The sequence below is a fragment of the Pempheris klunzingeri genome, chromosome 19 (genome assembly GCF_042242105.1).
Source record: "Pempheris klunzingeri isolate RE-2024b chromosome 19, fPemKlu1.hap1, whole genome shotgun sequence".
In the NCBI taxonomy this organism is placed as follows: Eukaryota; Metazoa; Chordata; class Actinopteri; order Acropomatiformes; family Pempheridae; genus Pempheris; species Pempheris klunzingeri.
This window is the reverse complement of record NC_092030.1, coordinates 21,889,375-21,912,326: the sequence shown is the minus strand read 5'-3', so window position 1 is coordinate 21,912,326 and position 22,952 is coordinate 21,889,375. Positions and strand designations below refer to the sequence as shown.

At 44.0% G+C, this 22,952-nt stretch overlaps 2 protein-coding genes across 2 annotated transcripts; one reads left to right on the top strand and one right to left on the bottom strand.

The window, feature by feature from the left end:
• The first annotated feature begins 12,305 nt into the window (after positions 1 to 12,305).
• Positions 12,306 to 16,558, top strand: wdr45 (WD repeat domain 45). The gene is made up of 11 exons (XM_070850293.1): positions 12,306 to 12,415; positions 12,614 to 12,707; positions 12,804 to 12,878; positions 13,263 to 13,367; positions 13,800 to 13,905; positions 13,988 to 14,082; positions 14,162 to 14,241; positions 14,335 to 14,543; positions 15,215 to 15,316; positions 15,430 to 15,575; positions 16,142 to 16,558. Exons 2-11 carry the CDS (start codon positions 12,659 to 12,661, stop codon positions 16,249 to 16,251), a joined length of 1,077 nt encoding a protein of 358 aa, XP_070706394.1. The 5' UTR covers positions 12,306 to 12,415; positions 12,614 to 12,658; the 3' UTR covers positions 16,252 to 16,558.
• A 4,066-nt stretch (positions 16,559 to 20,624) lies between these two features.
• Positions 20,625 to 22,641, bottom strand: LOC139219119 (L antigen family member 3-like). Its single transcript, XM_070850920.1, has 3 exons — positions 22,569 to 22,641; positions 21,715 to 21,843; positions 20,625 to 21,626 (listed from the first exon to the last, which is right to left on the bottom strand). The coding sequence occupies exons 1-3, from the start codon at positions 22,616 to 22,618 to the stop codon at positions 21,512 to 21,514; spliced, it is 294 nt and encodes a 97-aa protein (XP_070707021.1). The 5' UTR covers positions 22,619 to 22,641; the 3' UTR covers positions 20,625 to 21,511.
• Between the last annotated feature and the right edge of the window lie 311 nt (positions 22,642 to 22,952).

Here is a 22,952-nt window from a genome sequence, read left to right as displayed (position 1 = left end):
TTATGCAGATAGGCTTAACGTTAGCTTTGTGGCTAGCATAACGTTAGCTTTGTGGCTGAGCCAAAGGGATCTATGATCCATCCTATTTCCTGGACATTTCCATTGCATCAGAACCTAATAGGATGGTAATGATTGTTCCAGGTATTAGTCAGACCCTCAGGTCAGACCCTCAGGTGTCACCAGGTAAACAGAGTCATGGCTTGTGTATGGTGACCGTGGGATAAGCGTGGATGTTTCTCGGCCTCCATGCTGACCATTAATTCCTGATATTGGACACCTCGGGGGCGTTATCCCTCACACGGTGTCTCGTTTAGACCAAACAGGACGATCATTCAGCCAAATGAGCTACAAGAAAGTGTTTCATTTAAACAGAGATGATAATTAAAGTATCTTTGGTTTAAATGCATCATTATTCCCATGAGTCCCATAAACCCAGCACAACTACTGATTTAAGAAGCGGTCCCGTGCAGGACGCTGGTCAGGATCGGCCCCACAGCCTCACAGCCTGTCGACAGCTTCACGTCAGCCCGCTGACTACTATTAACTCTGCATTAATAAACGCTCTGAAATGGGCCGGGACGTCCTGGGGGAGGCCCACAGAGTTCATTATTGAATATTTCCCATTAACTCCTCTGCTGGAGAGGTTCACGGGAGCGCCATCTGAAACACAGATCACATATTCAATCCCAAGGTAACTGCTGCTGAATCATTGATGCCGTTAGTTTGTGCAGAGGGTCGAACAAATCCCACTAGTGTGACGGCAGCCGCTGAACCCCGTGAATACTGCATGTCCACAGTCTCCCTTATTCAGGCAGGTCGGCATATTAGGTCCTCATTCATCTCTCCCCCTCCCTCTACCTTCAAAGACACATTCACAGCAATGTAAAAACATCTATCACACACCGACAGGCCACAGTATTTAAACTTTTCCTCTGCTCAGACAAACTTTTATGGAACCATTTCTGCGTGTTAAATCTCTGTTATATGCTTTCATTAACCTCTGCTCTTAAAGCTGGAGGAAGACTAACGTGATGATGGAGGAAAGCAGTAGAAAGCATCATTCAGCCAAAGTTAATAAGCTCTGTTTAATATTGATATACGTTCTGCGGCCCATCGACGCCCACGCGGCCACGTTCACGAGGACAGACACAGAGGTTCATTAACAAATGAGGTGCTTTAAGCTGTGTTATGAGTGCGTCTTCGTCGGGGGCGCAGTGTTCCTGCTGGTGTTTTACTGGACAGACGGCGTGCAGACAGACACACCTGGATGTGTCAGCGTGTGGCTCTTTATCATAACTGCCTGCTAAAAGCAAGCGGCTCTGTTTGCGTGACAAATGTGCAAACACACTAAAAATCTGTGGGATCCATTACAGCGCTGAGAGGAGCCTCTGCTTTTTTTAATCCATATTTTAATGTGTCGCGTGTTCAGGGTTCATCCATCATCCGTCAGGCGGCAGCGTGACTCCTGGAAGAGCAAAGTAAAAATCCTGCACTCACATTTTTACATCATCTAAACACACTAGAAGCAGCACTGCCACTGTTTTAGACTAATATACAGCGTCTTGTTGGACTATAATTACTGAGCCATTAACGGGAATGTGTTCATCACTTTAACGCTGCTGCTGCTAATGATGGAGCTCATCTTAATGACTTCATATGCTGCTGCTGGGGAGTGGATTCACCCCCAAAGATCAATAAAGTCTCATCATAATCTATAATAATAATCATGATAATCATAAATCACCATCTATTAGACAGTTAGAGTTTGTTTTATTCATCTGAATCTGCAAAGTAAAGTTATTAAATAAATGTTTTGGAGTAAAAAAGTAGAATAGTTGGAGTATTTGGAGACGAGTGGAAGGAGAAAGAACCTCAGATGTGTACTTCAGAGCTGAACTTCAGTATTTTCTTGATAATGTGCAGCTGAAACCATTTGTCCCATTTCCAGGATAAATAGTCAAAACTTCTGTCAGCGTTTGATGGACTTTGTCTTTCTGTCTGAGCTTGTGACGTCTCATGACACCATCATGAAGAAAAGGCATCTCTTCATCCTGATAATGATCATCACCTGCAGGACAGACTCCAGTCATGCAGCAGCAGCAGCAGCAGCAGCAGCAGCACCCGTGGGCCCCACGCCTGAGTAAACACTACGACTAAATGGCTTCCCGTGCTTTCAGCTGTCACACAGGACGAACACAGCTGCCTGATGGGATCTGATCTGGTCTCTTCCATACTTGGAGCGAAGGAGTGAGGGATGGACGAGCTGTTTGGAGTAACTCTGGCTCCAGGCTGCATCAACACGCCGTCTGAAGCATCAGTCTGTGTTTCACCACCTCCAGTGTTGCTCCTATGTGTCGGCGATTCTGTCAAACTGAGTCACAGCGAGCGTCTCATTTATATTATTTATCTACGAGTTTATTTAACCTCCTCGCTGCTGGTTCTTGGAGGACCTTCTTCTTCTTCATGTCCCTAAAATGTGTCCAACCTCAGCTAGAAGGTTCCAGAAGTCACTGAAGCAGAATGAGTGAGAAAAGACTTCAGACATGTTGTTCATCAGAGGAGACTAAAGAAAGACAGAGAACATGTTGATCCAGAACAACAGTGGATGGAGAAACAGGAACTAAAGAAAGACAGAGAACATGTTGATCCAGAACAACAGTGGATGGAGAAACAGGAACTAAAGAAAGACAGAGAACATGTTGATCCAGAACAACAGTGGATGGAGAAACAGGAACTAAAGAAAGACAGAGAACATGTTGATCCAGAACAACAGTGGATGGAGAAACAGGAACTAAAGAAAGACAGAGAACATGTTGATCCAGAACAACAGTGGATGGAGAAACAGGAACTAAAGAAAGACAGAGAACATGTTGATCCAGAACAACAGTGGATGGAGAAACAGGAACTAAAGAAAGACAGAGAACATGTTGATCCAGAACAACAGTGGATGGAGAAACAGGAACTAAAGAAAGACAGAGAACATGTTGATCCAGAACAACAGTGGATGGAGAAACTAATACTCACTACATTGAAAAGTGCATTATTTATAAAACAGGAGTCTGATTGGATGGAAGTCAATGAGGAAATGATTCTCTCCTGATTTATCAGCTCAGCTATGATGAGTTTCTGCTCTCAGTCTCTACTTTACAGTCTTCTTCATACACCAGGAAGAGGGGGAGGGGCTTCAGGGCGGGGCTACCTGCTCACTGACCAATCAGAGGCGGCCTTCGAATGAACATCACTTCTGGCTCCAAAAAAACAAGATGGCGACGCCCATAAAGCCAAACTGGAGGCTTCAAAACAGCTCGTCCTCCTCTTAAATACAGTCTCAGCTTTTGTCTGATATAAAATACTTCAAACATTTCTATGAACTAACAGTTATCATTGTGACAAGAGCCAAGATGGAGCTCCTAACGGCGTGAAATTCACCCACTTCATGACCTCATTAGTGATTAATATTCAAACCATAAACTAAAAGACTGGAAGTCTCCTCTTCATGAGCTGCTCATGTGGCGGTGACACAGAGGTCATCATCACCTCTCTGTCTGGACGTGACGCTCATCTCACTTTAATCTTGTTCATCTCCTCCAAGTGAGATTGATGTCCTTGGAAAAGCAGATCGATATCCTCGTTCCCCTGGGGAGGGAGATTAATGTGGGCCGAGGAGCCGCTGGAGAGGCTGTGAAGAGGAACACTTCCCCCCGGGGAGGTCGCTCACGTCTTAATTAGGCACTAATGGGCCACAAAGTGACATCATGTGTGTTCATATGTTCCAGGGTGTGTTTCTGTCATATCAGCGTGGAATAAGATGGAGTCTCCAGTGGTCGATAGACACAGACGCCGCTGTCGCTGACTATCGTCCATTAATGATGCAGCTAAATGACGATGATTTTAGTATCTGGACTCTGCAGGACGGAGTTACACAGGCAGCACAAAATACAACCACAGAATGCTTACTTTGCAACCAAGTTCAATAACCTTCCTCATCGTCTATCACACTCACAATTGTCTGTCCGCCTCCTCTTCGATGGAGGAAACGCTCTGGTTTCTCTGCCGTCTCTTCTGCTGAGTGAACGAATAACGAAGTTGCGTCCAAATCAGTATCAACAAGTCGGTGTTGTGCTTCCATACAGTCCACTTAAAGGACGTTAGTTATAACTGCAGAACCTGCCTGAGGATCTTCATGTTTTTAAGCTTTCCTCAGTGTCACAGAGGTTCAGTCACAGACGTCTGATCATCCACAGGTCCACTGCACACAGGAGCTGCTCACAACTAATTCGGCATCATTTTAATGGTGCTGATTACAGCCCACAGTGTAACTGAGGCCCCTGTGACATTAGACTTCCTGTTCACATCCCATTAAGCATCTAACTATAAAGAAAGGAATAAATACATGTAAATACATCAATGGCATCCGTCATGTGACCCCACTGGACCCGAAAAGACTCAAAGAACAAATTATTTTGAGCGTCACAACCCGTGAAATGACTTTCACCATCAGAATTTGATCCATTTAGTCCCATAACATTAAGTCATTTTATCCCCATTCAAGCAAGCACAGGGCTAACAGGAAGTTAGCACAGGGCTAACAGGAAGTTAGAGGAGGGCTAACAGGAAGTTAGTAGAGGGCTAGCAGGAAGTTAGCCAGCTTGGCGTGCCACAGGCAGATCTGGGTACTTTTACTGGGTACTGTTTGGCCACACTGGCCCCCGCTAGCTGTACGTTAACCCTTAGTTACTTCCTATGTGATCGTGTCCTTTGGTTTTAACATCTGGTCTGGTTTTATTTCTTTTAGTGAAGCACTATTATTAGGAGGGTCTATGATGGGACAGAGCTCCTCTAGGTTACATGTCCTGCTCTGAATTCACCTGAAGAACCACGGCCATGTCCGCCGCTGACGCTCACAGGACGCCGCGGCGTTGACGGGGATGTGAGTCACACGCTTACACAACACGGCGTCCTACAGAAGCCCCGGCGTGTGTGAATCTGGATGAAGAGGGAGCTGCGTGTCTTCCCGGCCGTGGGAGGACGCTCCATTGTTGTCTGACACGAGGGTTTGTCAGACGGAGTGAATCAGACGCTACCGTCAAATTTTATGGGTTTTTTTTTCCTCCCCACAGTGTTTATAAAGGTGATTAACACCAATTTCTGCTCGGGGGAGAGGACAAATGGCACCAGACCTCTGTGTGATGGAGGGCAGCTGTTCTACCAGCTGCTCTCTTCCTGCATCGCTGGGAAAACACACAGAGGGCGAAGAAAATGTGTTCAGCCAATAAAAAAAAGCATTGATTTGTAATAATGATAAAAGCTTGGCGCCAGGTCCCCACCAGTGCCAGTGCATATCAATCTGTGTGTGTGTGTGTGTGTGTGTGTGAGTGAGTGTGTGTGTGAGTGTGTGTGTGTGTGTGTGTGTGAGTGTGTGTGTGAGTGTGTGTGTGTGTGTGTGTGTGTGTGTGTGTGTGTGTGTGAGAGTGTGAGTGTGTGTGTGTGTGTGTGTGTGTGTGTGTGTGAGAGTGTGAGTGTGTGTGTGTGTGTGTCCATTTGGACGAGTTATTTATATTAATATGAATCCGTCCAGTTAGCAGTGTTTATTATGAGCTCCAGATATCCTGTGAACACTAAAATCAGATTAAATCAGATCAAAAGGTTAATTGCTGGTGACATCATGGCTCGTTACAGCCGGGGAGGGACGTAATGGGATCGAACTGCTGATATTTTACACCACCACCTGAACCGTGGTCGACCCCCCCTGCCCCCCCCGCCGTCCTCGTCCTGAGCAGCTGCGGCCCTGAAAACGAAACCCGACGACTTCCTTCGCTGTCGCTCTGCGCAGTGTGAAGCTGAGAGGGCAGAAGACATGATGTTTATGACTGAGAGCGATGGTTCTTTATTCTCCTTACATTACAACTTTATTCTCACTAAATTACAACTTTATTCTCACTAAATTACAACTTTATTCTCCTTAAATTACATCTTTGTTCAGGTAATATTACACATTTTTCTCTCAAAATATTACAACTTTATTCTCATTAAAGGAGTGAACAACATTTCCATTGCATAAGAAGCTAATGGGATGGTAATGATTGATCCAGGTATTAGTCAGACCCTCAGGTGTCACCAGATTTTGGATGTAAAATATAAACAAATGGTGAAAACGGGATAACGGCCTTCGAGGTGTCCACAGTCAGTAAGTAAAGGACTCGGACAGTTTTCTGACACCTCTCAGGGCGTTATGCCAGAACATAAGAGCCTGTCAGCCATTTTAGCTCCTACAGTTTGTTTTTCATGCTGTTTCCTGTCCCATCAAACCTTTCACGGTCTGCAGGACGGGATGAGAGGGACGAACGGAGGTAAATCCAGAAGCAGAGGGGAGCTGAGAGGACGCTGGCTGCTTCAGCTATGTTTTTAGTGAGATAGAAGAAGATGTCTCATGAGGCACATCGTGAAAGGTTTCTCTAAGAGGTCACACAATTAGAATAACTGAATAAATTCACTGGAATAAATCAACAAAAGCATTATAATAAGTTAATTATGTGGACATCTGGTTCCCAGCTATCGTTTGAAGATTTGGTTACACAGGAATTAGTATTCAGTTTCCTAAACGAGCCTCCATCAGCAGAGAGACCTTTAACACCGCGGACTGACCCGACGCTCCGTGTGGGAGGAAAAACTGTGATTTGTGTTTCCTGTTCTGACGATCAGAGACTGTGTGCAGATAAGTGCAACTTTAATAATGAAACGACTTCAACACTCATCATCAAAGACGACCAATTTAGCTCCTCTGGGCTTGTTTGCCTCCATTTGCATGTTTGCTTTTTGGCCTGTTTCTCTTTTCTGTTTTCCTCCCACCACATTTTTAACATCAGCTTATTTCTTCTTGTAGGACACGTTCAGTGTGCATCTTCTCCATGAGGTAAGTCAGTATACAGTAACTGTGTGTCCCCTCAGCCAGCAGACACCAGACGGGCTGCAACGTGATCCTTTGGGACAACTGCACCTGATCACAGTAGGTCCACTAAAAGAGCTTGTTTGATCCACTGACAGGCTCAGAGTGTTATTCTAAGTGTGTGACAGCATCATGGAAAGGATCCCTACAGAGAGAGACCTGGAAGATCCTTTTGGTTTAACCACAAACAGCACACACACCAGACTACATTCACTAAAACAGGGATTTTAGAGGACAGAACACAGGAGCTGCTGCTCTGCTGCTGCCTCAGATGGTTAGTGTTTTTGTTTTATTGTGTGACTTTGGTGTTTTAAAGGGTGAGTTTGGATCCAATGTGATATTTGTGTAACACACAATAACACAAACCTGTCCATTAGTTCTCAACAGGGAGGACAGACGCTCCTCATCATGTCAGAACTTGCCTGAGAATCTCCATGTTTTTAGTGTCACAGTAACCCAGTGACATCACGGCTCGGCTGCACACAGGAGCTGCTGACTGATCATTGGGGGGGGGTTGCAGTTTGTCCGCTGTGGCCCACATTGATCTCAGTCCTATTTTCCTGTTCCACCATCTTCCTTCTGTCAGACAAACACTGATTAACGCTTTCTTACATCTCTAACACACACTAGAAGTTGTGGAGCTACAATGCTGAGACATCTTTTCCATCTTTCTCTCATTAATACGTGCGGTTTGGTTTGTTTTGGAGGCTCATCACAGAAATAGATGGTTTTCATTACCAGCCAAAAGCAGAGTGTGTCCAAGCTATTAGCTCAGTCCCCAAAGGTTTGGTTTTACTAATTGAGTTGGCAGCCAGACATTCGTGCAGCCGGAAGTCCACACAGATCTGAAATCTAAGAGGTTTTTAATCGCTGACGGGATTCTCACTGATTTATGACAACAGGATTCATCTCTCCGCTACAGCGCCTCCCTCCGGCCTTCATTCTTATCACCTCAGACGTTTTAGTGGAAAGTTTGTCCTGATGAATTAGTTGCTCAGTGACGTGGCGCAGACTGCATCTCTGTCACCGCCATCATCACCACCTGTTCAAAGAGCAGAAGATGTCGTTCTAGTGAAAGAAACGCCGACACCAAACAATACGGAAGAATAGTTCACTCATGAGAAGTTATGTTTTACTGATGTGGTGAATTTGATTTAGTCAATATATAAGTAGGTTTTTACCAGTTTGGATGGTGAAGTAGTCAGTGGAAGTATTAAACAGCACAGGTGACGTTCTGATTGGCTGAACGTGTAGATGACAGCAGATTTAAAGGATCTGTAAAAGAAGAGATCTCTGCTTCCTCCCACAGTCCAAACACATGCAGGTCCCCCCCCCCCCAGTGTCACCCTTAATGATAGACGGTATCGATAAACGATGGATGATGGTGGATTATTACTTCTGATTAAATGAAATTATGTTAAAGTGACGCCAGAGCCGGGGGGGCAGGTTAGGTCAGGTCCGTCTGGGGCACGAAGGCCGTCAGTCCGTCACACCATCAGCCCCCCCCCCCGTGCTCCTCCTTCTCAGGCTCGTTCAACAGGATTAAATAAATCACTTGAACTCCTGTTTGGCCCTGTTCTGCAGCACTTAGTGTGATTATGGAGAATCACTCAGTCTGACTGTGAGGATGTGATTTATTCCCACTGTGTGTTCACGTTTAGTGAAGTTTTATTATCATTTATCAGATTTTGAGACCTTTTCCGTTTAGTTTCAGTGAGATAATGATGGAGAACGTCTCCAGCGACGCACTGACATTTGTTCTAATGACTATGAGTCCCAGCCTGCAGCAGGACCTTTACGCTCCGGGATAAATACAGACTTTAAACGGCTTCCTACATGTGTGACTGAACAATCATATTATGGTTTAAGTGACTGATCTGATGCCCAGTGACGCTAACGTCAGGTTTAGTAACCTGCTGAATCACCACAAACCTGTTGGTAATTACTCAGCAGTGTCCAGAGAGGACGCTCACAGGCTGCACCTTCCTGCCAAACTTCATCTGCAGCCGACACACTTTTAAACAACCTGCACATGCTGCATTTGACCCAATTAAACCCCTGAAACACGAGTTAACTGGGCCAGCACACATTCAGACTGAAGCACGTGCTAATGAGAACAAATGGGACTGATGAGAGCGACCTGAGCCTCTCCGATCATTATAAAGCCCCTATTTACACCAACACAGCTTTAATTTAATCCCACAGGAGCCGCAAACACAAAGACATGATCTGAGCGTCAAACGCCAGTCGAGGTTAAAGCCGGAGAACAAAAGTTTAAAGGAAAACAGTGTTTGGACAAACGGAGACATGCAGAACGTGGGACCCAGAGGAGTCTGTCTTATTAGTGGCTTCATTATCAGAGACAGTGCACACTCATCGTTACTGCCAGGGCTGGTTAGCACATAAACACGTAGAAATACACTGAAACAAGCAAGAAAATAGGCACCAAAGACCTTTAGGATGGTTCAGGTGCTGCGGCGCCCTGCAGGGGGTCAATCTGAGATAGTGAGGTACGTACCTGCAGCCCTGTCAGGCAGGTGGAGGAAGTACTCAGGCCCTTTACTGCAGGGACAGAATCAGAAGCACACAGTAAAAATACTCTGTTACAGGAAAAGTCCTGCATGGAAAATGTTCCTCCAGTAAAAACCTGAGGGTCTAATGAGGAAAGTGTATTTAAGGTGTTACAGTTAAAGTAGTGGAGCAGAACAGTGTCTCCTGTGTTATTTATTCCATATATATATATATTATTCCTCATCACTGACAGCTTTTACTGCTGGAGTCGATGTGAAGTCTTGTTTTTTTCTGTGCAAACTGCTTGTTTCCCCTCACGCCTGAACTCCTCCAACTCTGTCTTGTGTCGCTGATTTGATTCATCCACTTTTTTTCTGATTAAATAGATTTTTATGGTCTGAGCAAAGGCCTCCTTAAGTGCCTCCATGCTTCTAATAAACCAGGAGAGAAGGCCGAGCCCTCTCGCCGCAGAAAATGTCCTGATATTTATCACGGAGTTCAATTTGCATGAGACTTCTGTAACCTGGGGGCATTTTTATTGGCCGTTTTACAGGCGGCCAAAGAGCCGTGCTGGTGCTCGAGCAGCAGTCTGTAAATATCTCTGACATGCCACTAAAATAATGGAGATATTCTGGTAAAGCTTATTTAAAAATTCCTCTCCTGCCCTGAACAACCTGTCTGATCCCATCGACTTCGGCTCTGTTTGTGTTTCTGAGGGTAAATCCGTCTGAGTGAGGTTGGAAACAGGTCACGGTTAACTGGAGGAGATCTTTAAGACGATCAGCCAGTTTGTGGTTGTGTCTGTGACCTAAAGGACAAACGCTTGTCAGCTATTTCTCATGTTTTCAGCTCCGTACTGTGCACACACGCACCAAACTCCATTGGCAAAAACAGCGATTTAACGTCACAGAAGACAGGAGCTGCTGGTCTGCTGCCTCCTCTATTGGTCAGAGCAGCTCCTGTCCTCTGGGAGGTCAAATCACTGTTTATGGCTCACCAGATATGTTAGAATGAGAAGCACAAGAATTAATGACAGCGCTGATCCAACACCACAAGGCAGACTCCGTTAAAAAGAAGTAAATGTAGGAGCCATTTCTTTGTTCTTAGTATTTAGTACTAATAGTAAGCAGCGTTGCCTCTTTGATTATTTTAGGTGTTTGCTTTATTTCGATTAGATTTTTAAGATGAGATAAGACCTTTATTTGTCTTATCTTATACACAGTTATACACAGTCTCATGTGCAGAGACATGTGTCTGATCCAGACTGAAACAATAATAAAATAAATCTAAAATAAGCACACAAAGTGAAGTAATAAGAGTAGAAACACAAAGAGAAATATACATACACACAAAGATAGAGGTAAATAAATAATCAAATCTAAACATGTGGATGTATAAACAAGCAGGACAGAATAAGATTCATTCACATGTTTTGTAATTAGAATAAGATTTTGATAGTATTTTCTTTTGCTGGTTAGTTATTTGTTTGTCAGTAGCTGAGCTGCAGACTGAGACTCAGCTGATCTCCGTCCACTCAGAGAGCAGAGACGTGAAGAGATGGATGTGATCCACCTTCAGTCACGTCCCTCCATCCCTCTTCATTCTTGGTGTTAGTTGAGTAAGATGCTATTCGAGTGGGCAGGCAGGTGTAGGACCAGCATGCACCTGGGTGAGCCACAGACGCAGCATGACTCTGGCTGTGCACAAATCTAATGACTTCTGGGATCAAACCAAACCTCCTTCTGTTTGTCTTAATGATCTTAAGTGCATTGAATTGTTCTGTATGAAGCTGTTACACACAGATCATCAGTTAGAACTTATATATAGCTGTGATATATAACTACAAAAAACCCTCTAAAATCGTACAAGTAGCCTGTTTCTTCCTCTTTCTTCCAGTCCTCCTCATAGAGACGCACTGCCGACTGATATTGTTGAGGTGGAAATGGACCTAATTAACAAACTGTGCCACATTGTGCACATCGTCTCTCTTTATCTCTGACTCAGCTGCTGCTTTGAAATCACTTTTACAAAGAACTTTCCTTCAGCAGCCTCCCTCAGCTCTTTCTCTGTCTGCCTCCGTCACCTCTCCGCAGGAAGCGCCAAAACATGATCATTTTTTAGCTTTTGACAGCTGACAGCGCAGAGATTGAGAGGAATGTGATTATAAACTGGGCCGAGCTGTTGCACTTATGTGGAATACTAAACATCAGCAGCCCGCAAAGTTCGATTCTGCACCCACACGAAATGAGAAAATATCACAAATAAAAGATGCGGGGCCTGTGGGGCTCCACAACACCAATATGAAGCGTTCTTCAAGTGTTTGTGGATGTTTTTAAATCACCCATATTATTTTTTTCTATCTTATTTGATAGTTTTTAATAATAATCACATAATAATAATCACAGGAGCAGGAAGTCAAAGGGCCTTAAATGAGAAGAAGAAGATTAACGGCACAATAAAACAGGAAGTAACAGAAAAACACACAAACAAACTTGAGGAGAGATAACAGGGGCGAATCATTTAACCTACCTGTGATCAGGTGACAATAAAAGTAGTTTTCAACACTGAATCTCTAAGATATTATTATTATTATTATTATTATTGATTAAGGTGTTTGATACCATAAGAACATGGTTTTTATCTGCATTTCTGTAAAATATGTAAAACAATGTGAGAGGTGTGAAACTTAGTTTAAAAAGAGTGTTTTATGGAGTGTGTTCATTATAAATGATTGATTATAGGTATCATGGCTGAAGACTGGAATAATAAAAGAAGGAGGAGAAGAAAAGCAGGAAGCGGAAGAAAACCGGAAACACGTGTCGACTACGTCACTGAAGGAAAACAAAAACAAATCTTGTGTTGCCACATCTCTGCCGCTGCCCTTGTTGTTTTTCACGCTGTTTTTCGTGTGTTGCCGCCTTGAAGAGCTTCACATCGGCTCCAGACTGCGAGTTCATGGTGAGACTCTGCGTGGTTTAAATGTCGGAGTTGAAAACGCGACACGAGCCGCGTTTATTCCGTTTTTTCCCCGTGCTAATGTGTGCTAGCTAGCTGGCTAACGCACCCACAACAGCAGCTGTCAGCTGGGGACACCCCGGGTGGAGGGGGGGGTACTCGGCTTGAACAGCCTCCCTGTTTGTCTCCCCTCTGTCTCAGGTCGACCTTCACCGGTAACATCACGGTAACGGCGGATTAGCAGCCATGGCTCAGCAGAGAGGAGTCAACAGCCTCCAGTTCAACCAGGACCAGAGTAAGCTGGGAGCTAGCAGGCTGTTAGCATGTTGAGCTAACTGAAGCTGACAGGCAGGTTTTACTCTCATCTGTTCTCTCCTCTGTCCTCAATCAGGCTGTTTCTGCTGTGCGATGGAGACCGGGGTCAGGATCTACAATGTGGAGCCCCTGATGGAGAAAGGACACCTGGGTGAGTGTCCACAGTAACAGTACTAATACCACTAATACTGTGAAATACTGTGTGCAAGGAGAAGTCCTGCAGTGAAGTGTTACTGCAGCAGATTAGATTATTATTCCTCACACATAATGCATCAAGAATTGTAACTGTAATTTTAACACATCATCTTTTCCTAAACCAAACCAACCTGAGACTGAAAACTGACAATAAGAAAAGGATAACTGGAATATAATATACAAGTTAATTAAGTTTACAGTTAATGTGAAAGTCTGTGTGATCTGACAGGGAATGTATTATTCTTTATGCTGTGTAACCACACTGGGTGTAAATAACTGAACATCCACCTCCACCTGTACTATTCAGACTGTAAACGTCTTTGTGTGTGTGACTGTCCAGACCACGAGCAGGTGGGCAGCGTGGCCCTGTGCTCCATGCTGCATCGATCCAACCTGCTGGCCGTGGTCGGAGGAGGAGTCAACCCCAAGTTCTCCGAGATATCTGGTGAGCACAGCACTTGTATTGAAGCCGTCGCTGACAATGAACAATATAGAGGGTTCATATGGGTGCTGGAGGTCCAGTCGATGTTTGTCCACAACTGAAGCTGTTCTCTCATCACTTGCTTTTAATCCACCAGACTTCATTGAAAAAAACAGCTATTTAACCTTGCAGAACATGGGAGTTCACTGTGCTACTGCTGCCTCAATCAATGAATTAACACATCAGATCAAAGCCAAACCAGCCCGTTAAGAGACAAAAGTCACACAATAACACAAGCACACTAACTAATCAAGATGGTGATTGATCAGTAACTCCTTTGTTCTACGAGCTAAAATTACTGTTATTGTCAATGGAGTCTGGTGGCTTTGAAGCGAGTGAAGAGAGTGTGTGCGGCTTCATGTAAAACAACCTGACGTGATATTGGTTTGATTTCAGTGCTGATCTGGGACGACGCTCGTGAGTCCCGAGACCCCAAAGACAAGCTGGTGCTGGAGTTCACCTTCACCAAACCTGTGCTGGCCGTCCGCATGAGGCACGACAAGTGAGTGTACTGTCGCCTGAGGTCTGTCCCTGTGCAGCCATGTGCAGCTCAACTAGTAATAAATGATCTTCTTCTTCTTCAGGATCATCATTGTGTTGAAGAACAGGATCTACGTGTACAGTTTTCCAGATAATCCTGTCAAACTTTTTGAGTTTGACACCAGAGATAACCCCAAAGGTAAAGTGCTTCTCTTGTTCTCTCTGGTTTTCTTCCATCCTGGTCAGCTGTTAATAACAACATGAACTCTTTCTTCCAGGCCTGTGTGATTTATGTCCAAGTCTGGAGAAACAGCTGCTGGTCTTTCCAGGTCATAAATGCGGCAGCCTGCAGCTGGTTGTACGTCACAAACACACAGAAACACATTAAACTTCCTCGTTCATATTGAAGGAAAAGTTCAAATACATATATCTGTCTTTCTTTCTTCTTCAGGATTTGTCCAACACTAAACCTGGAACATCATCAGCCCCTTTTACCATCAACGCCCACCAGAGTGAGATCGCCTGCGTGGCGCTGAACCAGCCCGGCAGCGTGGCGGCGTCAGCCTCTCGCAAAGGGACGCTCATCCGGCTGTTTGACACGACCACCAGAGACAAGCTGGTGGAGCTGCGGCGAGGGACCGACCCGGCCACCCTCTACTGGTAACTGATAACTCTGGGTCCTGTTTGTTCACATCCTTTTAGCCACTGACGGGCTCAGAGTGTTATTCTAAGTGTGTGACAGCATCGTGGAAAGGATCCCTACAGAGAGAGACCTGGAAGATCCTTTTGGTTTAACCACAAACAGCACACACACCAGACTACATTCACTAAAACAGGGATTTAACCTCACAGGACATGATTGCTGGTCCACCGCTGCCTCGATCAGTATGTTTATTTGTGTTATTTTGTTACACAAATATTGCATTAGAGCAAAACTGACTCTTTAAAAACACCAAAGTCAGAGGGACGGAGCTCAGGTTTAAAAATATTGCAGTACCACTTCAGTATATCGCTCTCTTCAAAGCCACCAGACTCCATTCACAAAAACAGGGATTTTACCTCACAGAACTCAGGAGCTGCTGTTCAGCTTTTAAATATTACAAAAATATTGTCAATATTGTCAAATATAACGCAAACTGATTTGTGTCGACACCACAGGTACATGAAGAGGAGTGGCTGTTCTCAGATCAGTGCTACATACACAATAAAATAAGATTTGACCCACGTCAGCAGTTAAAGACGTAGAAAACGGTGTCTGGGAAACTGCAGTAGAGGATTCTGTCGTCTTCATCCACAGTCTGAACTGCTCTGTTCTGGTTTTTTCTGTCCAGCATCAACTTCAGCCACGACTCGTCTTTCCTGTGCGCCTCCAGCGATAAAGGAACAGTCCACATCTTTGCACTCAAAGACACCAAACTCAACCGCCGCTCTGCGTGAGAACTGTGTTTATTTATACGTTTGTTCCTCCACCAAGCTGCTGTTCAGAGTTTGGAGCTGGCTGACCTGTCTGTCTGTCTGTCTGTCTGTCTGTCTGTCTGTCCTGCAGGCTGGCACGTGTTGGGAAGGTGGGCCCTGTGATTGGTCAGTATGTGGACAGCCAGTGGTCGCTGGCCAGCTTCACCGTGCCGGCGGAGTGCGCCTGCATCTGTGCGTTTGGAAAGAACACGTCCAAGAACGTCAACTCCGTCATCGGTGAGGAGACGAAGACACACGACTCGTTCTTCTCTCTGGAAAGTTTGTCATGGAGAATATAGCTTAGATTAGATTCTCAAAACAGACTCCTGTTTATTTAAGTCACATTTCCATGAGATGTCTTCAGTGTCTAATCAGCTGCTAATTCAACTCACTTCCTCCATGTTTACCTGCTAAAGGGACATTTCGCATCATCTGCACTGTGGCTGTCTGAGCTCCTTCTCTGTAGTCAGTGGAGTCTCAGCAGTGGTATGGGGGGGGGGCAGCAGGAAAACAGATTTTAACCCCTTAAAAAGAAAAACCAACACCAGTTGAAGTGAACACAACATTTAGAACATTTTAGTGTTTTACTTTTTGCTGTCAGACAGACGTCCTCTGCTCTAAAGCACCAGACTCCATTTAAAAAACACTCATTTTACCAGGCAGCAGCCAGGAGTTGCTGGTTAGTTGGAGTTTGAGTTGATTAGTTAGTTTGTGTTGACTTCTGAGCTCCAGAACATGTTCGTCACATCGCTGTGTCTCACCTCTCTCTCTCTCTCTCTCCCCCCCCCCCCCCTCTCCTGCAGCCATCTGTGTGGACGGGACCTTCCATAAGTACGTGTTCACCCCGGATGGAAACTGCAACCGAGAGGCCTTTGACGTTTATCTGGACATATGTGACGACGACGACTTCTGAGAGGAAGGGCACGGGCGTGAGGATGATGAGGAGGAGTTATGGATGATGATTGTTGTGTTCTGGACACAGACGGGGGGGCGGAGACAGAATCAGACGTGTGGACAGACAGACTTGATGCTGAGGCCTGTAAAGTGTGTGTGTCGGTGTGAATATAAACCGTTTTCTATTCGTCTGTAGCCTAAATGTGCATCATGAGTGTGACCAGTTAAAAACAAGCCTCACATGACAAATACACGTAAATCTGGGAAGTGATTCGCTGTATTTATGAGAGGAAATGGACTGAAATTAAAACTTTTTTGCTAAGAAATCAGCGTGTTCCTCTCTGCTGTTCACTTGTTTACTTATTTGATCAAAAGTGCTTTTACCAGAATGAAGAAATGAGACGCTGGAGATGTTTCTGTTTGGGTATCGAGTCACATCTGGATGTCATCTAAATACAAGACACATAAAAGGAATAATTCAACATCTTGTGACAATAGATGTGGATCAGCACCACTTTAAAGGCAGTCAGACATTTATTACACTTATTACAACATAAAGGAAAGGACCCCTACAGAGACAAACGTCACTCTCTTCACACACACCAGACTCCATTCACAAAAACACTCATTTTACATCACATGCTAAAGAAGTTTCTGGTCTACTGCCTCGATTCATTAGTTTATTTGTGTTATTCTGTTAGACAGACATTGTACTGGATAAAAACTAATCCTTTAAAATCACCAGGTCACTAAAATAGCACCCCAGTTTAAAAATACTAGAAAACCACCTCAGTGTAATCACTCTTTTCACTGCCCCAGACTCCATTGACAAAAACAGCAATTTTACCTCACAGAACATGAGACTCTGTAACTTTGATGTTTCATTTTACCAATTCAACACTTTTTGTAGCTACCAGTCATTTAGACACCAAAATGTGAACAAACAGAACTCCTTTAAGATGGACAATGAGCGACCCAACATCTGAAGCAGGAAAAAGTTCAGAAAAGGTGAAGTTTTAAAGTAAAACAGAGAAAGTTCAACAAAAAGTACTGACAGTGAACTCAGAGCAGCTGCTGCCGGCTACACTGACTGACGTTAAAAACACTCGTCAGCTTCCCCATCTGCTCAGGTAAACAAGGTGAACAAGGTGAACAGACACACCAGACTGAACCACAGTGCTCATGTTTTTAATTAGTAGGTAGAGTTTTAAAAACACAGTCAAAGAGTGACATCGCTGAAAAGGTTCCAGGGGACGATGGGAGTTACTAACAATTAAAGCAGGAGAACACCTGAGTTATTTGTATTTGGGTGTGTTTACATGCTGGAATGTCTGCAGGCTCTCTTCACCCTCTTCCTGCATCATGCCAACACTGAACGGGGTCACATGATCAACAGATCCCTGCCTGTGACATCACACGTGGGGCCAAAACTAAACTTTTACAGTCATTTACTGAAAGAAGACGATGTTTCCTCACAGTCTGAGGGTCTGTAGACACACGTTTATGTTGAAAAGTGCATTTTGCCTCCTTTAAAACAGGTCACACAACATTAAGTTAAACAATTCATTAACACCCCCCCCCAGAACACAACACTGGTCGGACCTGTGGGCTCCTTCACTCCTTATCCTCACAAACTCATTGTAATAAAACGTGGCCCAGCGTGACGCCTCGGGATGATGTTTGAATGTCAGCGCCGATGACTCACTTGTTTGGAAACAAAGATAAATGAACTTTGAATGTGTCGTGGTGCCTTCACTGTCATACTCAGAAAACAGAAATATACTATTTTACTACTGAAGTGTTTTAGTGGGGGAACGCAGGGGATGCTGGTCTGTTGCTGCCTCACTTAGTTTGTGTTATTGTATGACTTTGGTGACTTTGGTGTATTAAAGGGTTAGTTCAGATCCAAGCTATCATTTTAAAACACCAACGCCACACAAAGTGTTCAGTTACGTAGAATTACTGTTTTTTTCAATGGAGTCTGGTGGACACCTGCACCTGATCACAGTAGGTCCACTAAAAGAGCTTGTTTGATCCACTGACAGGCTCAGAGTGTTATTCTAAGTGTGTGACAGCATCATGGAAAGGATCCCTACAGAGAGAGACCTGGAAGATCCTTTTGGTTTAACCACAAACAGCACACACACCAGACTACATTCACTAAAACAGGGATTTTAGAGAACAGGACACAGGAGCTGCTGGTCTATAGTTGCCTCGATCACTTAAGTGGCTCAATGATTTGTGGGAAAATCCTGCATTTGTATGTAAAATGTAAAGCAACGTGTAAAAGAACTCTGAGTAGAGACTGAATGACATGAAGTAACACACAAAGGCAAAAAACACATTGTGATAACACACATTAAGACTTAACAACCCATCAAGCTGCTAACGTGGCTAAAAATACACCTTTTTAATCAAAGAATGTAAAAAGCATGTCGCTCAGTGGGGGTGTTTTTGTCCCCCGGACGGCCTTTTCCCTCCCACAATGATCTATTATGATATCCTGCTTCTTTGTCCTGCAGAGGCAACAATAATGAACATTAATGCACACGCACACACGCTTATACAACCTGGTTCTATTCACCACGGTCACTTCTTTGTCATTAAAAACATCCTTTTTGCTTTTCAGGCCGTTCAGCAGCTTCACTACATAAAGCACAGAGGCTCCGCTATAATGGACAATTATTCTGAGTCACAGTCTTTGTCTGAGCTGTGAAAAAAACTCTGTATACACGAGGAGGACGTTTTAAAAAGGATGAAACTGTCTGTGGTCATGTGGAGTAAAAAGTAGAACTTGGAAACTAAATCAACAGAACAATGAAATCTTCCAATTATTCCAATATTTCTGTTAAACATACATATCAAGTGTTTCTAAAGTGAGTCAGGGGCTTCACCAGGAGTTAATGGATGTAAGGAGTGTCTGGATGTGTGTCCTGAACTGCTTAGAAAAACATTACAATTTAAGATTTTCATGCCCACTGCCGAGGACTCACACTCGTCAGGTCCAAACCTGTGAGCAGTTCACAACAGGACTGATGTTTTCCTAAACTCAGCTGGTATATAATCCACCTGCTGAGTCCCATAAGCCCTCCTCTTGTTGTGTTTTTACATGGCACAAACAGTCATTTCACACAGTGAGGTAAAACTGCTGTTTTTGTGAATAGAGTCTGGTGAGGAACAGCCGTTATGTTAATATCCTCTAAGGCACCAGACTCCATTGACAAAAACAGCAATTTTACCTCACAGAACACGGGAATTGCTGCTCTCCTGCTGCCGCAATCAATTAGTTTGTGTGTTATTGAGTGACTTGATATTTTAAAGGGTTAGTTCAGCATGAACAAACAGCAGCAGTAGACCAGCAGCTCCTGTGTGAGGTAACATAACTCCCATGTTCTGTGAGGTAAAATTGCTGCTTTTGTGAAAGGAGTCTGGTGGCTTTGAAGAGAATCACATAACAGCCGGACCAATTCCAAAACTTTGACTACCTACTTGTGAAGATTTGAGAAAACGGTGAGTTGTTTCAGGAACTGTGTCTAAGCGGTTGAGGAGCTCTGCCATCATCTCCGTCTGCAGCACTGGAAGAAACTGATATTTCTTAAAGGGGATTTTTTTTTTTTACTTTTGTGTTTGAAGTTTATTCTTATTCTTTTGGAGCTGTGTGTAACAAAAAGTAACTTCCCCCTGGGGATTATTAAAGTAATTCTGATTCTGGATCTGGTTTGACTTTAAACCTGACTGATGTCTCTGAACACAAGGAGACATATTTATTCTGAGAGATTCATTAAGAGAAATAAATGTAATTAACAAACGGTTCCACATCAGTCACTGTTTCAGAGTAACTAGATGCTTTTATTGTGAAATAGAAGTGACAGACTTCAGGGGGTTCATTATAACGCCGTCAGCCCCGTGGCTCACTGTGGCACTTCATTTCCTTTCAGTGTGAGGTCTTCCATTCATTATTCTGTCAGTCAGACAAAGGTGTGTTTACCTGGCGGTGTGTGTGTGTGTGTGTGTGTGTGTGTGTGTGTGTGTGTGTGTGTGTGTGTGTGTGTGTGTGTGTGTGACGAGGGGAACAAATACAGCTTTTCATTTTGGTTCAACTTGTTACTGCAGAGTTCAGGAAGAGAAGAGAGTCAAAGAATCTGTTAAAAAACAAACGTGGGGTGAATTTGTGATCACATGGCGCCCCCTGCTGGACGAGTGCACAAGTCCTCTCAGCTTCATGTAGTTTCAGTAGTACAAGTACTGCAGTAACACCTCAATACTGCACTAAATACTACAGTATTTAGACACTTACTCATTCAGGTAGTTTAATCTTTAATGAAAAATGCTGTTCAGAACATAATTACAACTCACGTCATCAAACATGACCCCCCCACCCCCCCCCCCCAGTCATCTATTACAGACAGAAAACATGAATAAATGTTTAGAACACACAGTAATGTGGTTCTAAGCAGATTTAAGGACACGCATGAGTGTTTATTAATGGACTGGATTTGTCACCCTGTGTTTACTCTCCTCTGGCTGCCCAGGCAGAAGTTTTAGTTATTGGAAATACAGATAATAGACTACAGTTATATCGCTTCTCTTCAAAGCCACCAGACTCCACTGACAAAAACAGTAATTTTACCAGACAGCACAGAGGAGTTTCTCTTCTACTGCTGCCTTGATCAGTTAGTTTGTTTGTGTGAATGTGTGAGTGTGGTGTTTTAAAGGGTTAGTTCTGATCCAATTCACTAACAATAACACAAACAGGGAGGCAGCAGCAGAGCAGCAGCTCCTGTGTCCTGTTCTCTAAAATCCCTGTTTTAGTGAATGTAGTCTGGTGTGTGTGCTGTTTGTGGTTAAACCAAAAGGATCTTCCAGGTCTCTCTCTGTAGGGATCCTTTCCATGATGCTGTCACACACTTAGAATAACACTCTGAGCCTGTCAGTGGATCAAACAAGCTCTTTTAGTGGACCTACTGGACCAATTCCAACACTTTTAGTGCCTCCCAGTTATAGACCTTGGAACTACATTACTTTCTACATCCAGTGACGTGTTCTGTTCGAACTGGAAGCAGAGAATATTTCAAGTTTTTGCTTGAAAATAATAATAAAAAAAGATTAAATAAAGTCTTTGACCAGCTGATGGATCCATCAGCTGACATCTGTCCAGCCCGTCTGGGACCAGCTGCCTTTTTATCAAACTTATTGCTCCAGTCGTTACTTTGACCTGTTTTTCCTCCGGATGCTGCAGCGACGGGACAATCAAGGAGTCCTGACTGGTGTGTGAGGCCTCACTGGGGGACGGGGGGGCCGAACTTCTCCATGGTCTCCATCACGAGCGACAGATGGTCCAGGAACGAGTTCACGGACACTCTGAGGATCCGAGCTTCGTCTGCGCTCCACCTCCTGCAACACACGAAGAAGAGGAGTCAGAGAAAAGACACGGACGCTGAGACGGACAGACGGCTGAGGAGGCGTGACGAGGTCTCCTCACACGGACAGCGTGCTGCCGGACACCGTCAGCTGCTTGCTGATGCCGCCTTTCCTCGGCTCGCGGTCCGGAGACAGAGAGCGCAGAGCGATCACGGCCTCACGAGGCGACGGGAAGGGAACGGCCAGAGAGCTGCAGCACGGTCAAGGACGAGTACTGCAGTAAGAGTACACCAGTACTGCAGTAAGAGTACACCAGTACTGCAGTAAGAGTACACGAGCAGTAAAAGTACACAAGCATCAGCAGTACGAGTACACCAGTACAGCAGTACGAGTACACCAGTACAGCAGTACGAGTACACGAGTACAGCAGTAAGAGTACACCAGTACTGCAGTAAGAGTGCACAAGCATCAGCAGTAAGAGTACACAAGCAGTAAAAGTACTTTAGTTTTTTTGCTGTGCATTAACCTCTAAATCCTTTTTTAACATCTTATGTTTCACTTTAACTTGTATTTAACTTGTCTAAAAGGTGCTTTATAAATAAAGACTGATTGATTCAAATGAGCTCCACCTGCAGCAGCTGAAACATTAAAGCACCAACAGCTATAATCCAATAATATCATATATACTGCAGAGTACTTTTATGTGGTACTGCCACTTTTACATAGGTAAAAGGTACACCAGTACTACTGTTGCCAGTAATTCAGTAATAATCCAATAACATTAGAATCAAACACTTTCATTCCCACTAAACCGGTTTGACACCACTTCTCATCCAGCTGCCACAGAAACATGTAGCATTAAGCTAACAGCTTCCTGCTTTAGCGCCGTTTTTCACTGATAAATATAAAAACTGGACTTCACAGCACGAGCAGAGCTCACAGATACACATTCGGTTATCTGATTTCAAAGGATACAACTCCAGTTTTCCTGTTTCACAGTTTGTTTCTCCGTCTGTCGCCGCCATCGTGCTTCTTGTTGTGGTGAAAGAGAATCAACTTCCGGGGGAGAAGAAAAAACACTTCCGGGTTCAAAGCGGAAACGTTGATGACTCGCTGCTGCCTCTCAGCGGCGGAGTGCAGTACTACACCTGTCTGACTGCAGGACAGGTGTGACCAGTAATATTAATTAATAGAATAATATTTATAGTAAAGCTACAAGTGTTTATAGTTTAATTAAGTTTTATCTTTCAATTTGAACTAAATTGATCTATAAATATATTCAAATTATTGATTTATTTTAATAATACTCGTAACCTAATACTTGTAATTAATCATTAAGTAAATGTCTAATACTTTAAT